This window comes from Papio anubis, chromosome 5 (assembly GCF_008728515.1).
Source record: "Papio anubis isolate 15944 chromosome 5, Panubis1.0, whole genome shotgun sequence".
Classification (NCBI taxonomy): domain Eukaryota; kingdom Metazoa; phylum Chordata; class Mammalia; order Primates; family Cercopithecidae; genus Papio; species Papio anubis.
Genome location: NC_044980.1, coordinates 130,865,588 through 130,888,324, shown reverse-complemented (window position 1 = coordinate 130,888,324; position 22,737 = coordinate 130,865,588). Strand labels below are relative to the sequence as shown.

The 22,737-nt window shown below is 44.5% G+C and overlaps 2 protein-coding genes across 2 annotated transcripts in view; one reads left to right on the top strand and one right to left on the bottom strand.

The window, feature by feature from the left end:
* The window catches only part of CDC23 (cell division cycle 23), a 30,829-nt gene extending 18,405 nt beyond the window's left edge, over positions 1-12,424 (top strand). Inside the window, exons 10-16 of the mRNA XM_003900157.5 lie at positions 7,931-8,084; positions 8,203-8,322; positions 8,654-8,729; positions 9,053-9,114; positions 10,675-10,753; positions 10,829-10,948; positions 11,433-12,424. Coding sequence (XP_003900206.2) covers positions 7,931-8,084; positions 8,203-8,322; positions 8,654-8,729; positions 9,053-9,114; positions 10,675-10,753; positions 10,829-10,948; positions 11,433-11,603 — 782 coding nt within the window. The 3' untranslated portion in view covers positions 11,604-12,424. The remainder of the gene's footprint in view (positions 1-7,930; positions 8,085-8,202; positions 8,323-8,653; positions 8,730-9,052; positions 9,115-10,674; positions 10,754-10,828; positions 10,949-11,432) is intronic.
* Positions 12,425-13,161: 737 nt separating this feature from the next.
* Positions 13,162-22,710, bottom strand: KIF20A (kinesin family member 20A). The gene is made up of 19 exons (XM_003900154.4): positions 22,587-22,710; positions 21,944-22,129; positions 19,641-19,730; positions 19,424-19,543; positions 18,699-18,837; positions 18,391-18,578; positions 18,174-18,303; positions 17,801-17,995; positions 17,585-17,696; positions 17,410-17,478; positions 17,063-17,206; positions 16,764-16,929; positions 16,492-16,656; positions 16,222-16,361; positions 15,971-16,073; positions 15,462-15,660; positions 15,130-15,221; positions 14,754-14,891; positions 13,162-13,778 (listed from the first exon to the last, which is right to left on the bottom strand). Exons 2-19 carry the CDS (start codon positions 22,106-22,108, stop codon positions 13,461-13,463), a joined length of 2,673 nt encoding a protein of 890 aa, XP_003900203.1. The 5' UTR covers positions 22,109-22,129; positions 22,587-22,710; the 3' UTR covers positions 13,162-13,460.
* Positions 22,711-22,737: the final 27 nt, after the last annotated feature.

Below are 22,737 nucleotides of genomic sequence, written 5' to 3'. Positions count from 1 at the left end.
ATTTTTTTTGTATTTTTAGTAGAGATGGAGTTTCACCATGTTAGCCAGGATGGCTTCGATCTCTTGACCTCCTGATCCGCCCACCTTGGCCTCCCAAAGTGCAGGGATTACAGATGTGAGCCACTGCGCCCAGCCCTGGCCATCATTTTAATTTAATCATTTTCTATTATATAAGTTGTGGCTAGATTTTATTAATATAAACATTGCACAGCTAGGTGCAGTGTCTCATGCCTGTAATCCCAGCACTTTGGAGGCCAAGGCAGGCAGCTCACCTGAGATCGGGAGTTCGAGACCAACATGAAGAAATCCCGTCTCTATTAAAAATACAAAATTAGCCTGGTGTGGTGGTGCGTGCCTGTAATCCCAGCTTCTCGGGAGGCTGAGGCAGGAGAATCGCTTGAACCCAGGAGGTGGAGGCTGTGGTGAGCCGAGATCACGCTATTGCACTCCAGCCTGGGCAACAAGAGCGAAACTCTGCCTCAAAAAAAAAAAAAAAAAGAAGGCATTGCTTCAGGAAACATCTTTGTACATGTATATTTATTTTTGCATGCTTATGCAACTATATATAATAAGTTCCTAGCAGTGAAAGACTGGATCAAAGGTGTATTTGTTTTAAACTTTTATATAGCTAAAAAGCTCATAAGAATTTCAAAAAAGAGACGAGACTGCCTGTTTTCCTACGTCAGGGTGTCTCAGTCTCAGCACTATTGACATTTTGGGCTGGATAATTTTTTTGTTGGGGGGCTGTCCTGTGCATCATAGATGTTAGCTGTATTGCTGGCCTCTACCACTAGATGGCAGTAACTCCCTTCCCCCCAGTTGTGACACCTAAAAGTGTTTCTAGCCATTTCCAAATGTTCTCTGAGAGTCAGAATCACCCTCAGTTGATAACCATGGCCCTATATACTATACTTGGCCACACTGTGTGGCCTGATAATCAGTTTACATAGATAGCTGAATGATCACTCCTAGATGAAAGTAGGTTTGGTTGATTGTGATTGAAAGCCTAGCTTCCCTGTTCCCGGGTCTTTGGTCACATTACATTGACATCATATATTTGTACCTTTCTAGGTTAGGATATTGTTAATAAACAGATGGAATTTTAATCCATCAATCATTCAATAAATTTTTTTTTTTTTTTTTTTTTTTTTTTTTTTTTTGAGACGGAGTCTCGCTCTGTTGCCCAGGCTGGAGTACAGTGGCCTGATCTCAGCTCACTGCAAGCCCCGCCTCCCGGGTTCACGCCATTCTCCTGCCTCAGCCTCCCGAGTAGCTGGGAGTACAGGCGCCCGCCACCTTGCCCGGCTAATTTTTTTTGTATTTTAGTAGAGACGGGGTTTCACCGTGTTAGCCAGAATGGTCTCGATCTCCTGACCTCGTGATCCGCCCGTCTCGGCCTCCCAAAGTGCTGGGATTACAGGCTTGAGCCACCGCGCCCGGCCCATGAAGGAGATTTTTTAAAGTGCAGGGTTTCTTTTGCTTGCTGCACCTTTCCCCCTTTAAGTTACTTGTGTTAACATGTTCTCATGCCACATTAAAAGGAATATATATACACATATGCAAGGCTTAATGGGCTACTTGCTCTACAAAAATAGGATATTATATACATACTCTGCATTTTGCTTTTCTCATTCAACAGTATTTCGTGAAAATCCTTCCTAGTCTTGGTGTAGCTCTTCATTCTTTTTTAAAAAAAATATAGCTTAGGCCAGTGCAGGGGCTCAGCACTTTGGGAGGCTGAGGCAGGAGGATTGCTTGAGCCCAGGCATTCAAGACCAGGCTGGGCGGGTGGATCACCTGAGGTCAGGAGTTCAAGACCAGCCTGGCCAACATGGTGAAACCCTGTTACTACTAAAAATCTGAAAATTAGCTGGGCATGGTGGCGGGTGCCTGTAATCCCAGCTACTCAGGAGACTGAGGCAGGAGAGTCGCTTGATCCCAGGAAATGGAGGGTGTAGTGAGCCAAATTCATACCATTGCACTCCAGCCTGGGCAGCAAGAGCGAAATTCTTTCTCAAAAAAACAAAAAACAAAAACAAAAAAACCATAGCTTTATTGAGGTATAATTTACATACCATAAAATGTTAAGTCTACATTTCAATAAGGTTTTGTAAATTTATAGTTTGTAACCATTACCATAATCCAGTTTAGAATACTCCATCACCCCAAAAAGTTCCCTCGTGTGTGTTTGCCGTCAGTCCCATTCCTATCCCCTGGCAACCACTGCTTTGCTTCTTTCTCTGTAGTTTTACCTATTCCAGGAATTTCATATAAATGGATTCTTGCAGTATTTAGTCTTATTGTCTGGCTTCTTTCAGTTAGCTTTTTGTTTGTTTGTTTGTTTGTTTATTTTTAGAGACAGGGTCTCTCTCTGTCAACCAGGCTGGAGTGCAGTAGCATGAATTACTGGGCTCAAGCTTTCTCCTGCCTCAGCCTCTGGAGTAGCTGGGACTACAGGCATATGCCACCACACCTGGATAATTTTTATTTTTAGAGACAGGGTCTCACTACGTTGCCCATGCTGGTCTCGAACTCCTGGCCTTAAGTGATCCTCCCGCCTCAGCCTCCCATACATTAGCGTGTTTTTGAGGTTCATCCGTATTGTAGCATGTATAGTAGTTCCTTTTATTGCTGAGTAGTATTCTATGTTTAGATATGCCACATTTTGTTTATTTACCAGTTGATGTAAGACAGATGGCTTTTATACTTTCTTCAGCTGAAATCTTTCACTTCCACTTTTTAAGACCAATGAGAATAGAACTACTTTGATTCTCGTGTGAGAGGGAAACTTAGAGCGCTACCTGTATTTTTTGGAGATGGAGTTTTGCTTTTGTTGCCCAGGCTGGAGTGCAATGGCGCGATCTTGGCTCCCTGCAACCTCCGCCTCCTGGGTTCAAGTGATTCTCCTGCCTTAGCCTCCTGAATAGCTGGGATTACAGGCATGCGCCACCATGCCCAGCTAATTTTATATTTTTAGTAGAGACCAAGTTTCTTCATGTTGGTCAGGCTGGTCTCGAGCTCCTGACCTCAGGTGATCCGCCCGCTTCAGCCTCCCAAAGTGCTGGGATTATAGGCATGAGCCACTGCTCCTGGCCAGAGTGCTACGTTTTTAACCCTTGAGGTACCTGTTTTTTTCTTTTTTCTTTTTGAGATGGAGTCTTGCTCTATTACCCAAGCTGGAGTGGAGTGGCACGATCTCGGCTCCTTGCAACCTCCGCCTCCTGGGTTCAAGCGATTCTCCTGCCTTAGCTTCCTGAGTAGTTGGGACTACAGGCGCGTGCCACCACACCTAGCTAATTTTTGTATTTTTAGTAGAGACGAGGTTTTGCCATGCTGACCAGGCTGGTCTCAAACTTCTGACCTAAGGTGATCTGCTCACCTTGGCCTTCCAAAGTGCTGGGATTACAGGCGTGAGCCACTGTGCCCGGCCTGGGTACCTCTTTAGAAACCTAGGCTCCAAGGAATATAGTTTGAAAACCACCGATGTAAAGCATAATCTAAGAAAATGTTAATTCCAGCACTTTGGGAGGCTGAGGCAGGAGGATCGCTTGAGCTCAGGAATTTGAGACCACCCTGGCAACATAGGGAGACTCTGTCTCCACAGAAAAATTTAAAAATTACCCCAGCTTGGTGGTGTGTGCCTGTGGTCCCAGCTACTTGGAAGCCTTATGTGGGAAGGTTGCTTGAGCTCAGGAGGTTGAGGCTGCAGTGAACTGTGATTGTACTACTGCATTCCAGCCTGTGTGACAAAGCAAGACTTTGTCTCAGAAAAAAAGAAAGAGAATGTGTATATAAATGCTGTATCTAGGTGATATTAAAAGGAATAAAAACTTGCAGTGTTTAAGAATGTTTTTTTTGGCTGGGTGCAGTGGCTCACGCCTGTAATCCCAGCACTTTGGGAGGCCAAAGCGGGCAGATCACGAGGTCAGAAGATCGAGACCATCCTGGCTAGCATGGTGAAACCCCATCTCTACTAAAAATACAAAAAATTAGCCGGGCGTAGTGGCGGGCACCTGTAGTCCCAGCTACTCAGGAGGCTGGGGCAGGAGAATGGCATGAACCCGGGAGGCGGAGCTTGCAGTGAGCTGAGATTGTCACTGCACTCCAGCCTGGTCAATGAAGCAAGCAAGACCCTATTTTTATTTTTTTAAAGAAGTGTCTCTGGATCTTAGAATATCTGGGGGTGGGGCCACCATTCATCATGTGTCATTGTGTAGAAGATCTGTGGAAATGTCACAGAGGAGGGCCCTGATTAGCCAGATACCAGATAGCACAGCTTGCCATGCATTTTGTTCATTTGCCACCTTTATATTCAGAGATTGATCATTCAGGAGACTAAATGGAATGAAGTATGTTGGGCGTACTTGCCTAGCAGGTGCATATATGATAGACACTGGATTAAGAAGAAATGGTAGATGTGAAGACCAGTTATGGGGTTCCAGGATAAATCCAGAGAGGAAGTGAAAGGAAAGGATAAATTTCCCCAAGAAACAGCCAAACAGTAAGGGCAACAAGCCAAGGATGCCCTTACTGTTCCTACTGTAAGGCAGCAGGAACACTTGGATTGTGGGGGAAATAAGTAAATATATTACTCATAGAGACAGTGTAACAGCCAAGGGACTCTACACTTTTCTGGGTCATATTGGCATTCTTCATTTCTGAGAGCTTTGTGGGTAGGATGTGGTTGATCATGGAACTTTCCCTCTGTATTATAATTGTCTTTTGCCTTTCTCCTTCCCTAGACCATGAGCTCTTTGATAGGAGGGACTTGGTCTTTCATCTTTGAATTCCAAAGCACCTAGCACCATGCCAGGCATATAATAGATACTTATTAAATGTTTGAAAAAGGAAGAATGTGGTCAGGAAATTGAAGGAAGTGTGAGAGGTTAAGTAGAGAAGGGCACTGGCATGTGTCATTGTTATTCATGTTAAAATTGAATAACTGAAAGGAAAATATTCTAGAGTAACATCTTTAGTTTATGAAATGGTAAACTGAGGCATGCAGGCAAAGAAGGCAACTTGTCCAACCAAGGTTAAAGTCAAATAGCTACAGGCAGAGACATGGTCAGGAAGTAGGTTTATTCTGTGCACTGTTCTATCCCCATCTGAGGAGCAATCCTGCCTTCTTCCAGGGAAACCAGTACTTGTTTTACTTCTCTCAAAGTAAACAAGGTTGGGACACAAGCATAAAAAATATATGAAAAATATCTTTTAGCCGGGCGCGGTGGCTCAAGCCTGTAATCCCAGCACTTTGGGAGGCCGAGACGGGCGGATCACGAGGTCAGGAGATCGAGACCATCCTGGCGAACACGGTGAAACCCCGTCTCTACTAAAAAATACAAAAAACTAGCCGGGCGAGGCGGCGGGCGCCTGTAGTCCCAGCTACTCGGGAGGCTGAGGCAGGAGAATGGCGCAAACCCGGGAGGCGGAGCTTGCAGTGAGCTGAGATCCGGCCACTGCACTCCAGCCCGGGTGACAGAGCCAGACTCCGTCTCAAAAAAAAAAAAAAAAAAAAAAAAGAAAAATATCTTTTAATAAACAGAGAGTGGGCCATGATAACTCTAGCAAGACTAGGTTTACTCCCACAAAGCTGACCACAGAACACTTTGACTCTACAAAATTAAATTTTAAAATTATTACTTGACTCACTTTTAATAAGAATTCAATTTGCATGATTTGAAACTTTAAAAGAATAAAAAGGTATAAATATTTTATTTTTGATACAGTGTCTTGCTCTGTCACCCAGGCTGGAGTGCAATGGTAAAATCATGACTCACTACGGTCTTGACCTCCTGGGTTCAAGCAATCCTCCCACCTCAGCCTCCTAAGTAGCTAGAACTACAGGTGCACACCACCATGCCCAGCTAGTTTATATTTTTAAAAAAGTTTTATAGAGATGAGGTTTCCCTATGTTGCCCCTGGTCTCAAACTCTTGAGCTCAAGCAATCCCACCTGGGCCTCCTCAAACGTTGGGATTACAGGTGTGAATCACTGCACCCAGCCTTAAAATTTTTTTATGGTTATTCAAGACAAATGTGAATAGATATTCATGTTTGCTTCCTTTTTATGACACAAAATGTAGCATATTACACATACTCATCTGCATCTTTATTTTATAATTTATATCTTGGAGAACTGTCCTATGAACACAAAAAGAACTATCTTTATTCAGGTGCAAAGTATTTTATTAGAGGGATAATTTAATTGAATGGCCTCTTATTGATAGACATTGGAGTTATTTCTAGTCTTTTGATTTTAGAAAAATTTTCTTTAGTGACTAACATTGTCCATAGTCCAAGGGTTTGTGCATTAGTAATTTTGACATATTGCCAATCACCCTTGTAGTGGTTATACCAGTTTATATTCGAGTCAGCAGTCTGAGAGGACCTGATTCTTCAAGCCTCTACATCTGAGTGTGTTATCAAACTTTAGGATGTTAGCCAATATCATGGGTGAAAAATGGTATTTAAGGGTAGTTTAGTTTGCATTTATCTTAGGAATGAGGTTGAGCATCTTTAAAATACTAGGAAATGGAAGTATAGAATGAAACTAAACTAGCATTTTCTTCTCTTATCAAGACCAAAAACCTGCACACAGCGGACCCCAGAGAAGGAAATCTCAGCCTCCTCTGAGAGGCATTTGGGAACAGACCACCCCTCAGTACAAGTACTTCACATGAATTAACCCATTCAAATTCACACGTCCTTGAATGATAGGCGCTGTTATACCATTTTACAGATGAGAACACTGAGGTTGAGAGAGCACAACGTTCCCAAGATCTGTTAAGTGACAGAGCAGGGGCTTAATCCTAGGTCTGGAGGACTTCAGGACCTGGATATCAACGACTAGCCTGTACTACTTAGGATGCTGTATTTATGCATGGAGTTTGAATTAGGCCATTTGTATGCTGTTCTTCTCCCATTGGATTTATGCCCTTCTCCCTGGTCTAGCCATCTTCCAACTCTGCGCCTGGTTTGGAAGGATATATTTTTTCTTTAATGTAGCTCTGGTTCATTGCTTTTCCCTGTAGATTTTTGAGATGCAGCAAGTTCATTCTCAGGCAGTCTTTACCTCTCTGTACTTTACTGTACTTTACCCTTTTCTGCCTGTGTCTTGATAGAAGTCACTGTGTTTGTAGCAAATTATAAATATTGATCTGTTTCTCTCTCACCTTCATGTAAATATGGGAGTTGGAGCATTGGGCTGTGTAGTGATCATTTTTTAAAAAGCAATTGGGGAAAATTTATTTCTTGCTTATATATCAGGGATTAACTCAACATAAGCATGTGAGCACAAAATAATGTAAGACTAGTTGATTTGTAATTCCTTATTAAACACAACTGAACTTTGCTAGAATTACTTAGGAAAGACAGATTCCTCCCAAGTAGAGCTATGACACTGAAAATACTGGGCTGGGCACCGTGGCTCACGTCTGTAATCCCAGCACTTTGGGAGGATGAGGCGGGCGGATCATGAGATCAGGAGATCGAGACCATCCCGGCTAACATGGTGAAACCCCGTCTCTACTAAAACTACAAAAATTTAGCCGGGCGAGGTGGCGGGCACCTGTAGTCCCAGCTACTCGGGAGGCTGAGGCAGGAGAATGGCATGAACCCGGGAGGCGGAGCTTGCAGTGAGCTGAGATCACGCCACTGCACTCCGGCCTGGGCGACAGAGCGAGACTCCATCTCAAAAAAAAAAAAAATTAAAAAAAAAAAAAGAATACTTTTTTTTTTTAAACCAGAATATGTGATATATGAAATAGATTTCCCAAGGGAATATTTCCCTTTTGTAAAATTTGGGTGTTTTGCCAGGACTTTAGAAGGAATGGGTTATGGTTTCACGCCCATTTGGTGGATTGCTATCTATTTTAATAGACTTTTATTTTTACCTTTCTGATTATTCATTTTTTTGTTTGATTTTTAATCAGGCAATTATTACAGTTTACGTTCTCAGCATGAGAAAGCAGCTTTGTATTTCCAGAGAGCCCTGAAATTAAATCCTCGGTATCTTGGTGCCTGGACACTGATGGGACATGAGTACATGGAGATGAAGAACACGTCTGCTGCTATCCAGGCATATAGGTGATTATCTAGAGGGCGGTGAGGTAGAGCAGACTGCTGTGATGTTAGGAGCCTCTAAGCCTGCAAGTTGCTAACCTTGATTCTGCCTTCTTAACAACTTGTCTTTTCCATTTCTTAGACATGCCATTGAGGTCAACAAGCGGGACTACAGAGCTTGGTATGGCCTTGGGCAGACCTATGAAATCCTTAAGATGCCATTTTACTGCCTTTATTATTATAGACGGGCCCACCAGCTTCGGTAAGCCTGGTCACTTGACAATGCATCTGATATGAGAAGGGCTAATATCTTTTTTTCCCTCTTTTGATAGCTATTGACAAATCACAGTAGATGGTTTTTACTCTGGGGGATCTGAGTTTAAAGTTGCTAAATGCTGTTTGGTTATTTTCATTTACTGTATTTCACTAATGGGTTAATAGTATAATTACGAACACAAAGTAATCTATTATATGGAGCATTAAGTAAAAGACCAGTTGTTGCATAGATTTGAAATAGTGGTGTACTGGTTCCTCAAGGGAGAACCTCAGTTTCTGTCAAGTCTTTGCTCAGACTGCCTATTCTTCTTTCTCAGACCCAATGATTCTCGCATGCTGGTTGCTTTAGGAGAATGTTATGAGAAACTCAATCAACTAGTGGAAGCCAAAAAGGTACCTTAAATTGGTTCCTGAAGAATTTGAGTGGAAATGTGCTGTTTAGATGAAGGTTGGGCTATCTGTGCTCTAATTTTCCCCTTATTCTGATCTAGGTGCATAGGAAAGTCTGAATATTTATAGATACATAGTCTGAAAGCAAAGCTGGGCCAAGGTCATCAGTGGGAATGTCAGTGTGTAGCCTAGACCTATCAGAACTAGTAATGCCTTGCATTCTATAAATCTGAACTTCTGGGAGGCTTGCAGTGTCTTAACCTTCATATGATTTAGTTGTGGCACATGGGACAATGGTCAAAATGACCAGTTTATTTTTTTGACAGTGTTATTGGAGAGCTTACGCCGTGGGAGATGTGGAGAAAATGGCTCTGGTGAAACTGGCAAAGTGAGTGAAAGGAGTGAAATGCTATTGATATTTCTGTTGGCTTCTCTGGGATGTGGGTCCTGCATGTTGTAGAGCCTCCCATCCACCCATAATTCTACGTGGGTGTGGGGATGTAGCAGGATATATGAATGCTGGTCTGTGAATGTAGCCATCTTGACCCTAGAGAATGCCATTTCTGGCCAGGCGCAGTGGCTCATGCCTGTAATCCCAGCACTTTGGGAAGCTGAGGGAGGTGGATGAGCTGAGGTCAGGAGTTCAAGACCCAGGAGGCGGAGGTTGCGGTGAGCCGAGATCGCGCCATTGCTCTCCAGTGGGGGCAACAAGAGTGAAACTCTGTCTCAAAATAAAAAAAATAAAAAGAGAATGCTACTTCTCTTGAAGGAGAGCAGTTGCTTTCCTATTAAAGCAAGAGATCAAGATTGATTTGAAGAAAGGATAAAATTTTTGTGTCTAGGAAAACTACTTTCAGTATTAATTTCCTAATAAGGGCCAGAAAAATTAGGAATTACTCAAAGAGTAGGCAAAGAAGTTCTTGAATGTAGAGGTTCCTGTCTGGATTCTTAGGAAAAAAAATTGAGTTGCTTGGTGTCTTTTTTTTTTTTTGTAATTTACAGACAGGATCTTGCTATGATGACCAGGTTGGTCTTGAAATCATTGGTCTCAGCCAGATTAGAGAGTAGCTAGGATTATGGCCCTGTGCCACCATGCCTGACTACTTGGTATCTTTTTTTTTTGAGACAGAGTCTTGCTCTGTCATGCAGGCTGGAGTGCAACCTCTGCCTCCTGGGTTCAAACGATTCTTCTGCCTCAGTCTCCTGAGTAGCTGGGATTTCAGGTGCGTGCCACCACACCTGGCTAATTTTTGTATTTTTTAGTAGAAACAGGGTTTTGCCATGTTGGCCAGGCTGGTCTTGAACTCCTGATCTCTGGTGACCCACCTGCCTTGGCCTCCCAAAGTGCTGGGGTTACAGGTGTGAGCCACTGCACCCAGCTTTTTTTTTTTTTTTTTTTTGAGTCAGAGTCACGCTCTGTGGCCCAGGCTGGAGTGTAGTGGTGTGATCTTGGCTCACTGCAACCTCCACCTCCTGAGTTCAAGCAATTCTCGTGCTCCAGCCTCCTGAGTAGGTGGGATTACAGGCATGTGTCACAACGCCTAGCTAATTTTTGTATTTTTAGTAGAGATGAGGTTTCACCTTGTTGACCATGCTGGTCTCGAACTCCTGACCTCAAGTGATCTGCTCTCCTTGGCCTCCCAAAGTGCTGGGATTACAGGCACGAGCCACCTTACTCTGGGTATTACTAGATAATTTTTGCAAGGATGTATTATCTAGCTTAGATATTACTGTTTACTAACTCTCCTTCCATCATTAGCAGAGTAATTATTCTAAGCTTTGATAACAGTAACTATCACATCTAATACTATTCTAGTTGCAAGAGTGTCATTTATGTTAAAATTGATACTTACCTATGTATTGTTTTTTTTGGCCGTACTTTTACTTTTTTTAATCACTAAGTTGCTTTGGGATTTCATTGGTACTTAAAGACCAGTTTCTTTTGTAGGCTTCATGAACAGTTGACTGAGTCAGAACAGGCTGCCCAGTGTTACATCAAATATATTCAAGATATCTATTCCTGTGGGGTATGTATCATAGCGTGAGAATTGTATTGCTGATATTATTACTGTCACCTCAGTCATTTTGCTTTCTCTTTCTAGGAAATAGTAGAACACTTAGAGGAAAGCACTGCTTTTCGCTATCTGGCCCAGTACTATTTTAAGTGCAAACTGTGGGATGAAGCTTCAACTTGTGCACAAAAGTGTTGTGCATTCAATGATGTGAGTATCAGTTCTTTAATAAAAGGTTTGAATTTTAGGCTAGAACATAAGATACTTAAGTGGAAAGTCTACCTTGGCCAGGCGCAGTGGCTCACGCCTATAATCCCAACACTTTGGGAGGCTGAGGCAGGAGGATTGCTTGTGCCCAGCAGTTCAAGATGAGCCTGGACAAAAAAGGGAGACCTTGTCTCTACAAAAAATAAATTTCACCAGGTTTGGTGGTGCATGCCTGTGGTCCCGGCTACTCGGGAGGCTGAGGTGAGAGGATCACTTGAGCCTGGGAGGTCGAAGCTGCAGTGAGCCTTGATCACACCACTGCAGTGTAGCCTGGGTGACACAGTGAGACCCCATCTCAAAAAAAAAAAAAACAAGCAAGCTTACCTGCCTGCCTTGATCTGTGGAACTTGTATATCAGCATCTTAATAACTTGTTTTTGAGACTAGCCTTGGACATGTTTTGAAACATTTGCCTGACTTTGTTGCAGACCCGGGAAGAAGGTAAGGCCTTACTCCGGCAAATCCTACAGCTTCGGAACCAAGGCGAGACTCCTACCACTGAGGTGCCTGCTCCCTTTTTCCTGCCTGCTTCACTCTCTGCTAACAACACCCCCACACGCAGAGTTTCTCCACTCAACTTGTCTTCTGTCACGCCATAGTTGGCTACTGTCAAGCCAGCACATTGTTAGACCCATCTTAATTAAGCCTTACCTCCATGTAAAGAACAGCACGTCTGTTCCAAGGACCTCAGCTCTTCTTGTTTGTACAGATGGCAACAGCTCCATAGGGACAGCTTGTATAATTACCTTCAGAGGCCGACTGACAGAATGCTGGCAGGAACAGACATTATCTTGCCAGTTAGAAGTACTTCTATCTCACTTATGTCCAGAGAGTGGCTATAGATCTTGGCCTTCTTCTCTGAAAAAAAATTTTTTTTTTTTGCCCCCAAGAAAGTCGCTTTTATAGCACTTTAGCACAGGCAATGCTACAGGAACAGTTTCAGTGCTGCTGAGAGTGAAAGAAAGGAGGAAAGTCTGCCGCTCTACACTCAGCTAGCAGTAGGGCACTGAGTACCCTAGGAAGAAGTCAGAGCAATGGATACAAATGACCTTGCTCTTGGATTTGCTGAGCATGATCCCTATTCTGATGTCAGAGATTAGGTTTAAATGGAATAGAGCTATCCATTTGTACTTACTCTAGGGAGACAATCTTCCAAAACAGTTTTGGAGGTCTTCTAAAAGCTTTCAAATTGGAAGTAATTTACTAGAGTTGAATAAAAGAAGGGCAAAAAGAATCTCACAGAGCTTGGAACTGCTGATAGCCCTTACTGAGGGCAAAAGATCGCTATATTGTTAGCTATACTCCTACCAAAGCAAAGCAAGGTGTTAGGATTATAGATAATTTCACGGACATTTGGAAATAACATTTGTGATTATACAGACAAGAATAAACTCACTTTAAGCTGGTCTGTTTTAATAAATTTTCAATGTAATTGTCTATTTTTTTCCCTCCCATCTGCAACAGAATACATTTTTTTCAGCCTTTATCTGGATGAGGTAAAGGGAATCATTCTTATGGTGCTCTTGGAGAGTTTCAGGCCTGTGCATGTATGTGCAGCAGGAGGTAATATGCTATAATATCTGCTGTAATATATTTGCACAATAGATGCTATGGATCATTCTGAGCTCAGGGTCCAGACTTCATTCTTATTCCCAGAATTTTGTGTTACCTTTTTACCTCCTAACATATGTATGTTTGTTGAGACAGCGTCTCGCTGTGTCACCCAGGCTGGAGTGCAGTGGGGCAATTTCGGCTCACTGCAAGCTCCGCCTCCTGGGTTCACACCATTCTGCTGCCTCAGCCTCCCGAGTAGTTGGGACTACAGGCACCCGCCACCATGCCAGGCTAAATTTTTTTTTTTTTTGGTATTTTTAGTAGAGACGGGGTTTCACTGTGTTAGCCAGGATGGTCTCGATCTCCTGACCTCGGGATCTGCCCGTCTCGGCCTCCCAAAGTGCTGGGATTACAGGCGTGAGGCACCGCGCCCGGCCGACACTTCATCTTATGTTAAGGAAGGTTTAGAATATCTAATACGACTTGAATTCATCTGTTACTAAGCCTTCTTAAGCAAGCTGTATACTAGTTACTGGTCTCCACTGCCATGCCTTTTCAAGGTTCCCATGGTCCAGAATGATGTTTGATTCTCAATTTTTCTGCCCCTTTTATAATTTGTTTTAATGATTTTGCTACATTTTGAATTCAATAAAAAATGTGAACAATAATATCTTTAATATAACTGTTTTTGTGTGCATAGATACCATAGAATAAAAAAAAAAAAAAAACCCATGAGATTACATAGGTGGTTATAATATAAAAGTGGGAAAAAAGCTAGTGTCTGAGTATTGCATCATGGATATAATTCCTGATATATGGTAAAGCATAAAAGAGACCTATTTTTTCAGGAGAGTAGCTGACCCACCTCAGGGCCACGACTGCTCTTCTCTTTCCCCACAGCCTTAGTACTTTTTGCCAAAAGGCCCAGATTTGAGTAAAGGGGAGCGCCGTGAGCGTAGGATCCGGGCATAAGGGCTGCAGTCTGTTGAGCTTTGGCAGGTTGGTGTCCGGGGAAGTAAATTTCGAAGGAATGGTTTCTTCCCTGGTGGTTGTTGGTTTGGTTGCTGGTTTTCCTGGTTGGCACCAAGGCGCTTTTTGGCAGAAACCTGGCCTTGGAGTTTTAGCACAGTATGATACTGCTCAGCAATACATGCTGCCTTCTTCCGAAGGTCCAGTTTCACTAGTACCATGTTGTTCTGCAGTTCAGCCAGAGTCTGGTCCTAAGGAACATCAATAAAGTTAGAGAAAACACTTTTGTCTGGTATATTAGAGAAATGAGAGGGCTAAGGGTAATACATACCATCCATTACTAGTTACTAACAACTGTTTCTTAAAAGATTAAAACTCTTTAAGGTCAGAGCTTATAACTGAATAAGGGGACATTTTTCTGAGAACAAAACATAAGCAGTGCTGAATAGGACATCTTCTAACACATAAGGTAGCTTGAGTAAATTTAATTTCTAAGTGCTTCAGTCTCTAGATATCAAATTAAATGTTGAGTTTAAGATATACAGTTTTAACATTTTAATATCTCTGGAATCAGGATGCATTTTTTTTTTTTTTTTTTTTGAGACGGAGTCTCGCTGTGTCGCCCAGGCTGGAGTGCAGTGGCGCGATCTCGGCTCACTGCAAGCTCCACCTCCCGGGTTCACGCCATTCTCCCGCCTCAGCCTCCGAGTAGCTGGGACCACAGGCGCCCGCCACCACGCCCGTCTAGCTTTTTGTATTTTTAGTAGAGACGGGGTTTCACCATGTTAGCCAGGATGGTCTCGATCTCCTGACCTCGTGATCCACCCGCCTCGGCCTCCCAAAGTGCTGGGATTACAGGCTTGAGCCACCGCACCCGGCCTGGATGCATCTTACTGATGAGAAATGTCATAGCTAAATTGTTACTTTTTTCTTAGTAGTACATAAAATAATGGTTTCTTATAATCAGTAGCATTTTAGATGAAATATGACAGTAACTACTTCCGTAAGGTGACTGTGACAGAAAATGCCTATGAATTACTTAGCACAGTGCCTGCTACTTAGTAAATGCTTAACAAAGAATAGTTATTTTTACTTTGCAAATATATTGCTCTCACTATAAATTCAGCCTAAAAATCTTTACCTTTTTCTTCTGGTCCTCTTTCCTTTCTCACATATACATTGGAGTGGGCTGGGAGGAGAGAAGTGGGTATATAATTTGCCCTAACCTGTTTGATTAAGATGTCATCACAAGTGGTCAAGGCTTGACGAAGTTTTCCTGCCCCAGTGCTGTGGCAACAAGCTCTCTCTGCTGATTGGAGAGACTCACCAAGTTTCTGAAGCTCTGTCCGCAACAGCCTTATATTCTGAAAAAGGGGAAGTAGGAATCATATTGTAGCCAAGAGCAACCAGGATAATGATCTGGAGGGGTCAGGTAGCCATTTGAAGAGAAGTAAAATTAGAAAGGCTAGTCAGCTGAGTGAAATAGCCACTTTCCCGAACTGTGCACAACGAACATCTTGTCTTCACATGAACCAGTGGTAGAGTGTTGCATGTGGGAAATTACCTTAGGTAAGAGTTTGGTAAACAGAGAAATGTAATTACCTTCTGGCCCTCTTCTAACTTCTTGTCCACATCAATGGTGAAGGGCTTGGCTGAGGGTGGTGGCTCTAACATTTTCTGATACTTATGCAACTCTGAGGGAAGGAAACAGGCAATTTAAAATATGTGGGGGGTGTTTTAGCCTTGGACTAACCTCTTTAACAGTAGCTTGCAGCAAATATAAAAAGTGAGGCTATGTGCATCCTAGATTGAAATGTCAGGGGGATGTAGCTTGCAGTTTAGGAAATTATGTTACAGCAGGAGTTAGAGGGCCTGGGTTTGAGTAACAGCTCTTCCCTGAACCACTGTTGTTTCCTGCCTGTCTCTTTCCTCACCTTCAGTGGTGGAGTTTAGCTCTGCTTTGCACTGGTGTAATTTAGCTTTAACCTCCTGAAGCTGCTGGGTGGAGGCAGAAGCTGCCAACCTTTGTGACCGCCGTAGGGACAATTCAGACCCTGATTGCTGATGGGCCACTGACTGTTGTCTGGCTTCCTGCAAGAGAGCTTCTAGCTCTTCAATCTTTTCATCCCGCTCCTAAGAGGGAAGCAGAGAGCACAATTCTTTGCAGAGCCAAAAAAATACTGCCAAGACAGATGACTGAACAAACAAAGCACTTGTGACACTGATCCCTTGAAAACCTTTTGTTAGCACTTAATACGATTTCCTGGCCAACTAAACCCTTAATTCACCAAACATAGGTTGAACCCAAAGCACTATGGGTAATAGAGAAAAGGGAGTTCTATATTCCTGCCCTTACTGGAGTAGTTTATAAAATCGCTTTACTTCAGGCAAGCTAGTGATGGAAATCTGAGCAGCTAATTGGAGCTGGATCAGGGCAACTCACCTGAATCTCTTCTTGGTAAAAACTTGTCAGTGACTCCTTGAGGATATTTAGTTTTTCTTCATACATTTCCTCTAATAGTTCCTTTTGGGTGTCCAAATGTTCACTGTCAGAAACAGAGGAGAAAAGAGAAGTAAGTGAAGGTTCTGAGGAGTGAACTTGGGAAACAGATCTTGAGGCACAACTCCACCTAACTCCTTACTTCCCACCCTCTGTCCCAGGTGACAGAGCAAGAGGGGTCACTCAGCTAGTACCTGCACCACTGTTCCCGCTGTTGCATCTGTTCTACCATCTCATTGCAAATTTCATCTCGGAGATGCATCTCCAGCTGCAGCTTTTCCTGTCGTTCCTTCAAAAGCAGTGTCTTCATGGCTTCCACTACTTGCAGGAGCTCCTAGGAGAGACACACATGTCAGAGGTCATCAGACACTCATGCCCTCAAAAGGCACAAGCCCACCTGGAAGGCACTATGGAAAAATGTGTAGCTACTAAGCTGCTACACTAAAGCTTTCTTGTATTCTCACCTCTTTGCCATACATGGAGATGTCAGTTTCATTTTCAATGTCATCATCAAGGCCTGCGTCTGCCTTAGCTCCTTTCTCTAAGCTGGGGGGTGCCTGAAGACTATGTTCCTTGATGAATGAGTGCAGGGATGGGAATCCCAGTTGCATAGGTGGGGCATGCACAAGCTAGAGGGAAAAAAAATATCTTACTTGACTCCGTAAGTAGTTCCTAGGAGCTTTCTTAGAGTTACTAGTTCCAAGTGAGCACACCCATCACACCTCTGGCTTCTCACCTGGCTAGCAATGGCTGAGAACTTGGCCACATGAAGAGTTTCATCATAGGTAGATGCACAGGGATTCACATTGACAATCATGCAGGAACGGCCTCGGCCTGTGAAGAAACCTTGGAACACTCGAGTCAACTTGCTGTCACGGAAGGGAACCAGGTTCTGCTTTGACCTGGCAGAGAATCAGAGATAATAGAGCTGTGAGCAGAACACCAGTCCTTTGGGTATCCTAGCACCATCCCCACTGGTGACCAGGAAGTCTCTTAGCAAATTTCTGAGCCCAGGGCTTATAGTCAAAAGCTCACCGGTTCTGCTGATTTTGACGAAGGGCAGCAATACAGCGGCCCAGGGTGTGCAGAGAGGTGTTAATGTTTCCTGCTTCCTTCAACCGTTCACCACTCTTCTGATCTTTGCAGCGCTCTGAGCCAGCCAGATCACAGAGTGACAGCCTAGAATGATGCACAGGATCTGACATAAGGGCCTCACATGTTGAGCCTTCTGGCCCTTTTTGTAATACTGGAAAGGGGATGGCCCACTAAGAATCTCTGTACCCAAAGAAAGAGAACAAGTAGTTCCCCTAAGGATCTCCTCCATGCTTTCCCAACTATCATGTATGGCCAAGAAGCCCACATTTCTAAATGGAAAAACTTACTCGCTGATCTTGGGGACTATATCTCCTTCCCCCTGAAGGTGTAGGATCCTGATTGAGAAGATGCTGTGACTGGAAGTTAAGAAAAACAAAAAGTCATTGCACATCTTCCATAACCAGGCAGAGGACTAATGTTTCCTGGAACACAGTGAAGAGTTTATTCTTACAATCTACTCACCTGCGGCTGGAATTCTGGTTGAGGTGGGTGCTGGCAAAGCTCTGGTTCTTACGACCCACTTTCAGGAGCTTCCAGGCCTCCTCAGCATCTTGCACATGAATCCAGTTGAGATCTGGGGCCAAAGGAGAGGGGTGTAAGATGGGAACATCCAACTCTTGCCAGTCTCTCCCCAGTTGCCCTCCAGCGTTCATGCCAGCTTCCCCCATGTTCCTTTACCTTTCACATAGGGATTGCCATTTTGATCCTCGCATAGCCGCAAAGTCTGCCTCTTGCGCTGTTGGCTAGGTGGTTCTAATAGGTCATAAAGCAGTTCGTTGTAGATCTCAAAGAACGAGACCCAGACGGAGAAGCGAATGTCTGCCGGGACAGGTACTGGGGCAGTGTCTGGCTGTGCCCATCGGTGACTTATTTCTGGGGAAGAAGCCAATGTATAGGGCATCAATCTAGAGCAGTTCATCTCTCTTTTGGCCTGCAGGGGCCTTGGAAGGCACACCTCAGATTGCAACCTCTGGTCTGTACTCCTGGCAGCTATTAGGAACAGGGAGTGAGTTCCTACTATTTCTTGGCACAGCCCAGTCATGGTACATACCATCCAGCTGGCTACTGCTGGTACATTGACTGATAGAAGAGAGCCCAGCAATGCCACTGTCAAAGCTGGTGCTGGTACCTATCCGACTTTCAATGTAGACACTCCTCTTCAAGGAAGTGGACAGCTCCTCCTGGAGGGGCACAGGGAGAAGGTAAGCACAAAACTTCCCCAAGATTTGTACCCCCTGCCCCCACTGCCATGGATATCAATGCTTTACCTCTTGGAGGCCTCCATTTAGCAGGGACAGCTTCTTCATTTCCTCCTGTCGGATCTGCTTGCTGTCTAGCCAGATTACCTCATTGGAGAGCAAGGGCTTTAGATCAGGTGTTGGATGAAGCTGGCCTTGGAGGCTATTGAAGATCAGCGCCAAGGACCGGGGGAGAATCCCTCCATCCTTGATGGTACCTGGAGGTATATGATGGACAGCTGAGGCAAGTGCCCTTCTTCCCCTAACTCAGAGTCTCAAAAGGTAAAAATAACACCATTACCAGCCAATCAGGAATCCTGTGAAGTCTTACTACTCACCTTGAATTGTGTGGGTTTTCCCTGAGTTAGTGACTCCATATGTATAGATAAGCCAGTTCTGCCCTTTGAGTACATCCTTTACCATCTCCTTCACAGTTAGGTTGAAGAAGGATGCTTGTCCCACTTCTGGCCCAAAGATCTAGAGAGAGACCCAGTTTTTTAGAGGCCTATCCTTCATCTCCCACTTGCCTCCTGTGCAGAGCCAGCAGATATATTCCTTCTTGAGTGGTTGGCTCTGGAGACCACTCAAGCAGCTTCTTCCTGCCAGCTGTTCCCTAAACATTGAGGACTCAAGCACTCTCTGCTAGTCCATCTTTCAACCAAATCAACAAACACTTAAGGAATGCTATGCCCTAGGCCTGATGCTGCACACACAATGGGGTAATATAATGGCCCACAAGCGTGGGCTTTGGAGATACATGGATCTAGACTCAGGTCCTAACTCTACCAGTGACTAGCTACATGGCTTCAGCAATATTACATTCATTGAGCCACACTATCCTTGTGAGGAAAATAAGGAAATAATGATAATAGCAATAGAATTTTTCAGAATTGATATACATATGTTGCTTGACACATTGACCAACACATAACTAGGGCCCTCAAAATTGTAGGTGTGCATATACAAGGAACTCACAGTCAGGTAGAGAAGCTTTCCCTCTAAAGAGGGAATAAAGTTGCCCTTATATGTTGGTCCTTTGTTCACAAACCAGTACCCTTCATACCTGGGAAAAGGTGAACCTGTGGGTGGCTTGGCCAATTCCCCGCTCATTGCTCTTCAGGGCAAAAGAGTCCTTGGGTGCTTGTAGAACAAGGGTCTCCACATTGTCGATGCGGACACAACCCTAAGAAGGGAGAAAATACAGTTGTCACAAAAGGCATTCCTGGGAATCTTTTGTACTGCATCATTTCACCTTAAATCCTCCCTTCTCAGACACTTACCTGATCTTCCTGTCGCTCCAACTCTGAAGGTAACAAGGGCCTAACCCTCAAGTATACTTTCACCTTCTCCGTACTGTCCTCAGATGGAACCTGTGGCAGAATTCCAGCCCAGAACCACAGATTAATTTCAGCAGCAAATGGGCAAACAGTAGTTTCTAGGAACCATGATAACAGTACCCCATTTCACCTCAAATGTCTCTGTGCAGCTACTCTTTGGTTCCACAATCATTCCAACCCACATGGACATTTTTACTGCTTTGTCACCCTTCCCTGTCTCATCATTATCCTGCAAACTTGGCTTGCCACACCAATGATCTGAGTTAGAATTTATTGACTGGTATGAAAATTTGTATGTGATATTAAAGCAAAGCAGAGGCAAACACACTTGAATTTGAGTCCCAATTCCATCACTTAGTAACTATGAGACCTTGAACTATGAGTTCTTTTTTTTTTTTTTGAGACGGAGTCTCGCTCTGCTGCCCAGGCTGGAGTGCAGTGGCCGGATCTCAGCTCACTGCAAGCTCCGCCTCCCGGGTTCACGCCATTCTCCTGTCTCAGCCTCCCGAGTAGTTGGGACTACAGGCGCCCGCCACCGCGCCCGGCTAGTTTTTTGTATTTTTAGTAGAGACGGGGTTTCACCGTGTTAGCCAGGATGGTCTCGATCTCCTGACCTCGTGATCCGCCCGTCTCGGCCTCCCAAAGTGCTGGGATTACAGGCTTGAGCCACCGCGCCCGGCCGAACTATGAGTTCTTGAAAGTCTTTGCCTCAATTTCCTCATCTGTAGAATGGAGTTAATAATAGCACCCATGTCATTAATTCAGCAGATACTTAGACGCTGGGCGCAGTGGCTCACGCCTGTAATCCCAGCACTTTGGGAGGCTGAGGGGGGCGGATCACCTGAGGTCAGGCGTTCCAGACCAGCCTGGCCAACACAGCAAAACCCCGTCTCTACTAAAAATACAAAAATTAGCTGGGCTTGGTGGGGGGTGCCTGTAATCCCAGCTACTGAGGAGGCTGAGGGAGGGAGAACTACTTGAACCCGGGAGGCGGAGGTTGCAATGAGCAGAGATTGTGCCACTGCACTCCAGCCTGGGCGACAGAGCGACACTCCATCTCAAAAACAAACAAGCAAGCAAACAAACAAAAAACCCAAAAAACAAAAAAAACCCGCAGATATTTAGAGTGTCTACTATGGCCTAGGAACTGAGAAGCTCTGATAGTCCATAGTGAGAGACATCATCAAGGACCATGCTGTCATGGAACTTTTTTGTTTTTTTGTTTTTTTTTTTTTTTTGAGACGGAGTCTTGCTCTGTGGCCCAGGCTGGAGTGCAGTGGCCGGATCTCAGCTCACTGCAAGCTCCGCCTCCTGGGTTTACGCCATTCTCCTGCCTCAGCCTCCCGAGTAGCTGGGACTACAGGCGCCCGCCACCTCGCCCGGCTAGTTTTTTGTATTTTTTTTAGTAGAGACGGGGTTTCACTGTGTTAGCCAGGATGGTCTCGATCTCCTGACCTCGTGATCCGCCCGTCTCGGCCTCCCAAAGTGCTGGGATTACAGGCTTGAGCCACCGCGCCCGGCCTGAACTTTTTAAGTCTCTAAGAGAAACTCTATAAAAGCACAAAATGTGACAATGTATGTTAATGTTTAGCATAGGACCTAGTACAGTGTTTCTCAACCAGGGTCATTTCCACTCCAAAGGCCATTTAAGCAATGCCTGAAGTGCCTGAAGACATTTTTTGATTGTCACAAATGGGAAGGCACTACTGACATCTAGTGGGTAGATGTCAGGAATGCTGTTAAACATCTTACAATATACAGGACAGATCCCTACAAGAACTGTCGAGCCCCAAATGTCAACAATGCTGTGATGGAGAAACCCTGGCCTAGCAGGAAAGCTACAACAAATTGAAGCTATGGTGATACTATCAAAACCTGAACATACATTCCACTTACATAATGCCTATATGACCTTGTGCAAATTATTTAGCACAACTGGGCCTCAAGGCAAAGAGAGACAACTATTATTCCCTGAGAGATTAACTGAGAGCATGCACTTGAGGGTATTTCATTAATGCAATGCAAATAATAGTTCTTCTGGACACACAACTCTTAATTTTTTTTTTACTTGTCATGCCCTTAATTTTTTTTTCTTTTCGTAGCCATTTTGTCCTACATGTCCCTAATTTTGAATTGATCTCTCAAACCTTCAGGATTGCTAGTCTTTGACCTCACACTACCGTGTATGGAGAACTATTGACCTGAGGATGTCACTTTCTGCCCCAGCCACTCCCCAGTTCCTTTACCTGCTGCTTGTCCTCTAGGGAGGTAGAGATGACAGAGCAGTCTGACAGCAGGTTCTTGCGTACCACAGACCCCAAATCTGCAGCTGTGGACTCAAACATGGGAGAGACTACGACATCGTCATCGGACAGCAAACCCGCTGGCGGAGAAAGGATCCCTTGCGACATGACGGCAGGGGCAGCCTAGGTCTAAAAAGAGACCAAAAAGTGGGCAGGGAGAAGAACCTTTAGGGACAGAAGGGGCCGCGAATTTTAGGTAATAAGTCCCTTGCCCCAGGACACCGGGTCCCGCTCCCTACTACCTTTCCCCTCTAATTATCGGCAAAGGGGAAGGGAATGAGAGAAGTTCACTTAATGAACAATTGAGAGAAGTTTGAGGTTGCATTTCTGAACGCGAACAGAAGTCCACAGAAATCTGGCTCCAAAAGCAGAAGGCCAGGCCTAAAGTAGGGCACCTCGCCCGCCGGTGCTGTGGAGGTGGTGTCAGGATCCCTCGGCTCCTTCTCTAACCTCAACCCAAGGACCACCGTGAGAACAGAGATGCAGCATTAAGAGAAAAACAGATGGCTGCAGTTCCGATTTCTTAAAGCCTATTCCGCGTGGGCAAGAGCTGGTAACCCGGGCTCCAGCACAGCCGCACACTCACCCGAAGACGTGCCACTTGCTCCTCCTCGGGTACCGGCTCACTCACACCTAGTCGCCGAACCTGGACTTTCGCAGCCGGAGAGCACAACTCCGCCCACGAGGTGCAGCTTTGTTACCGATACAATATTTTAAATTACGCGCTGCGTTCGTTC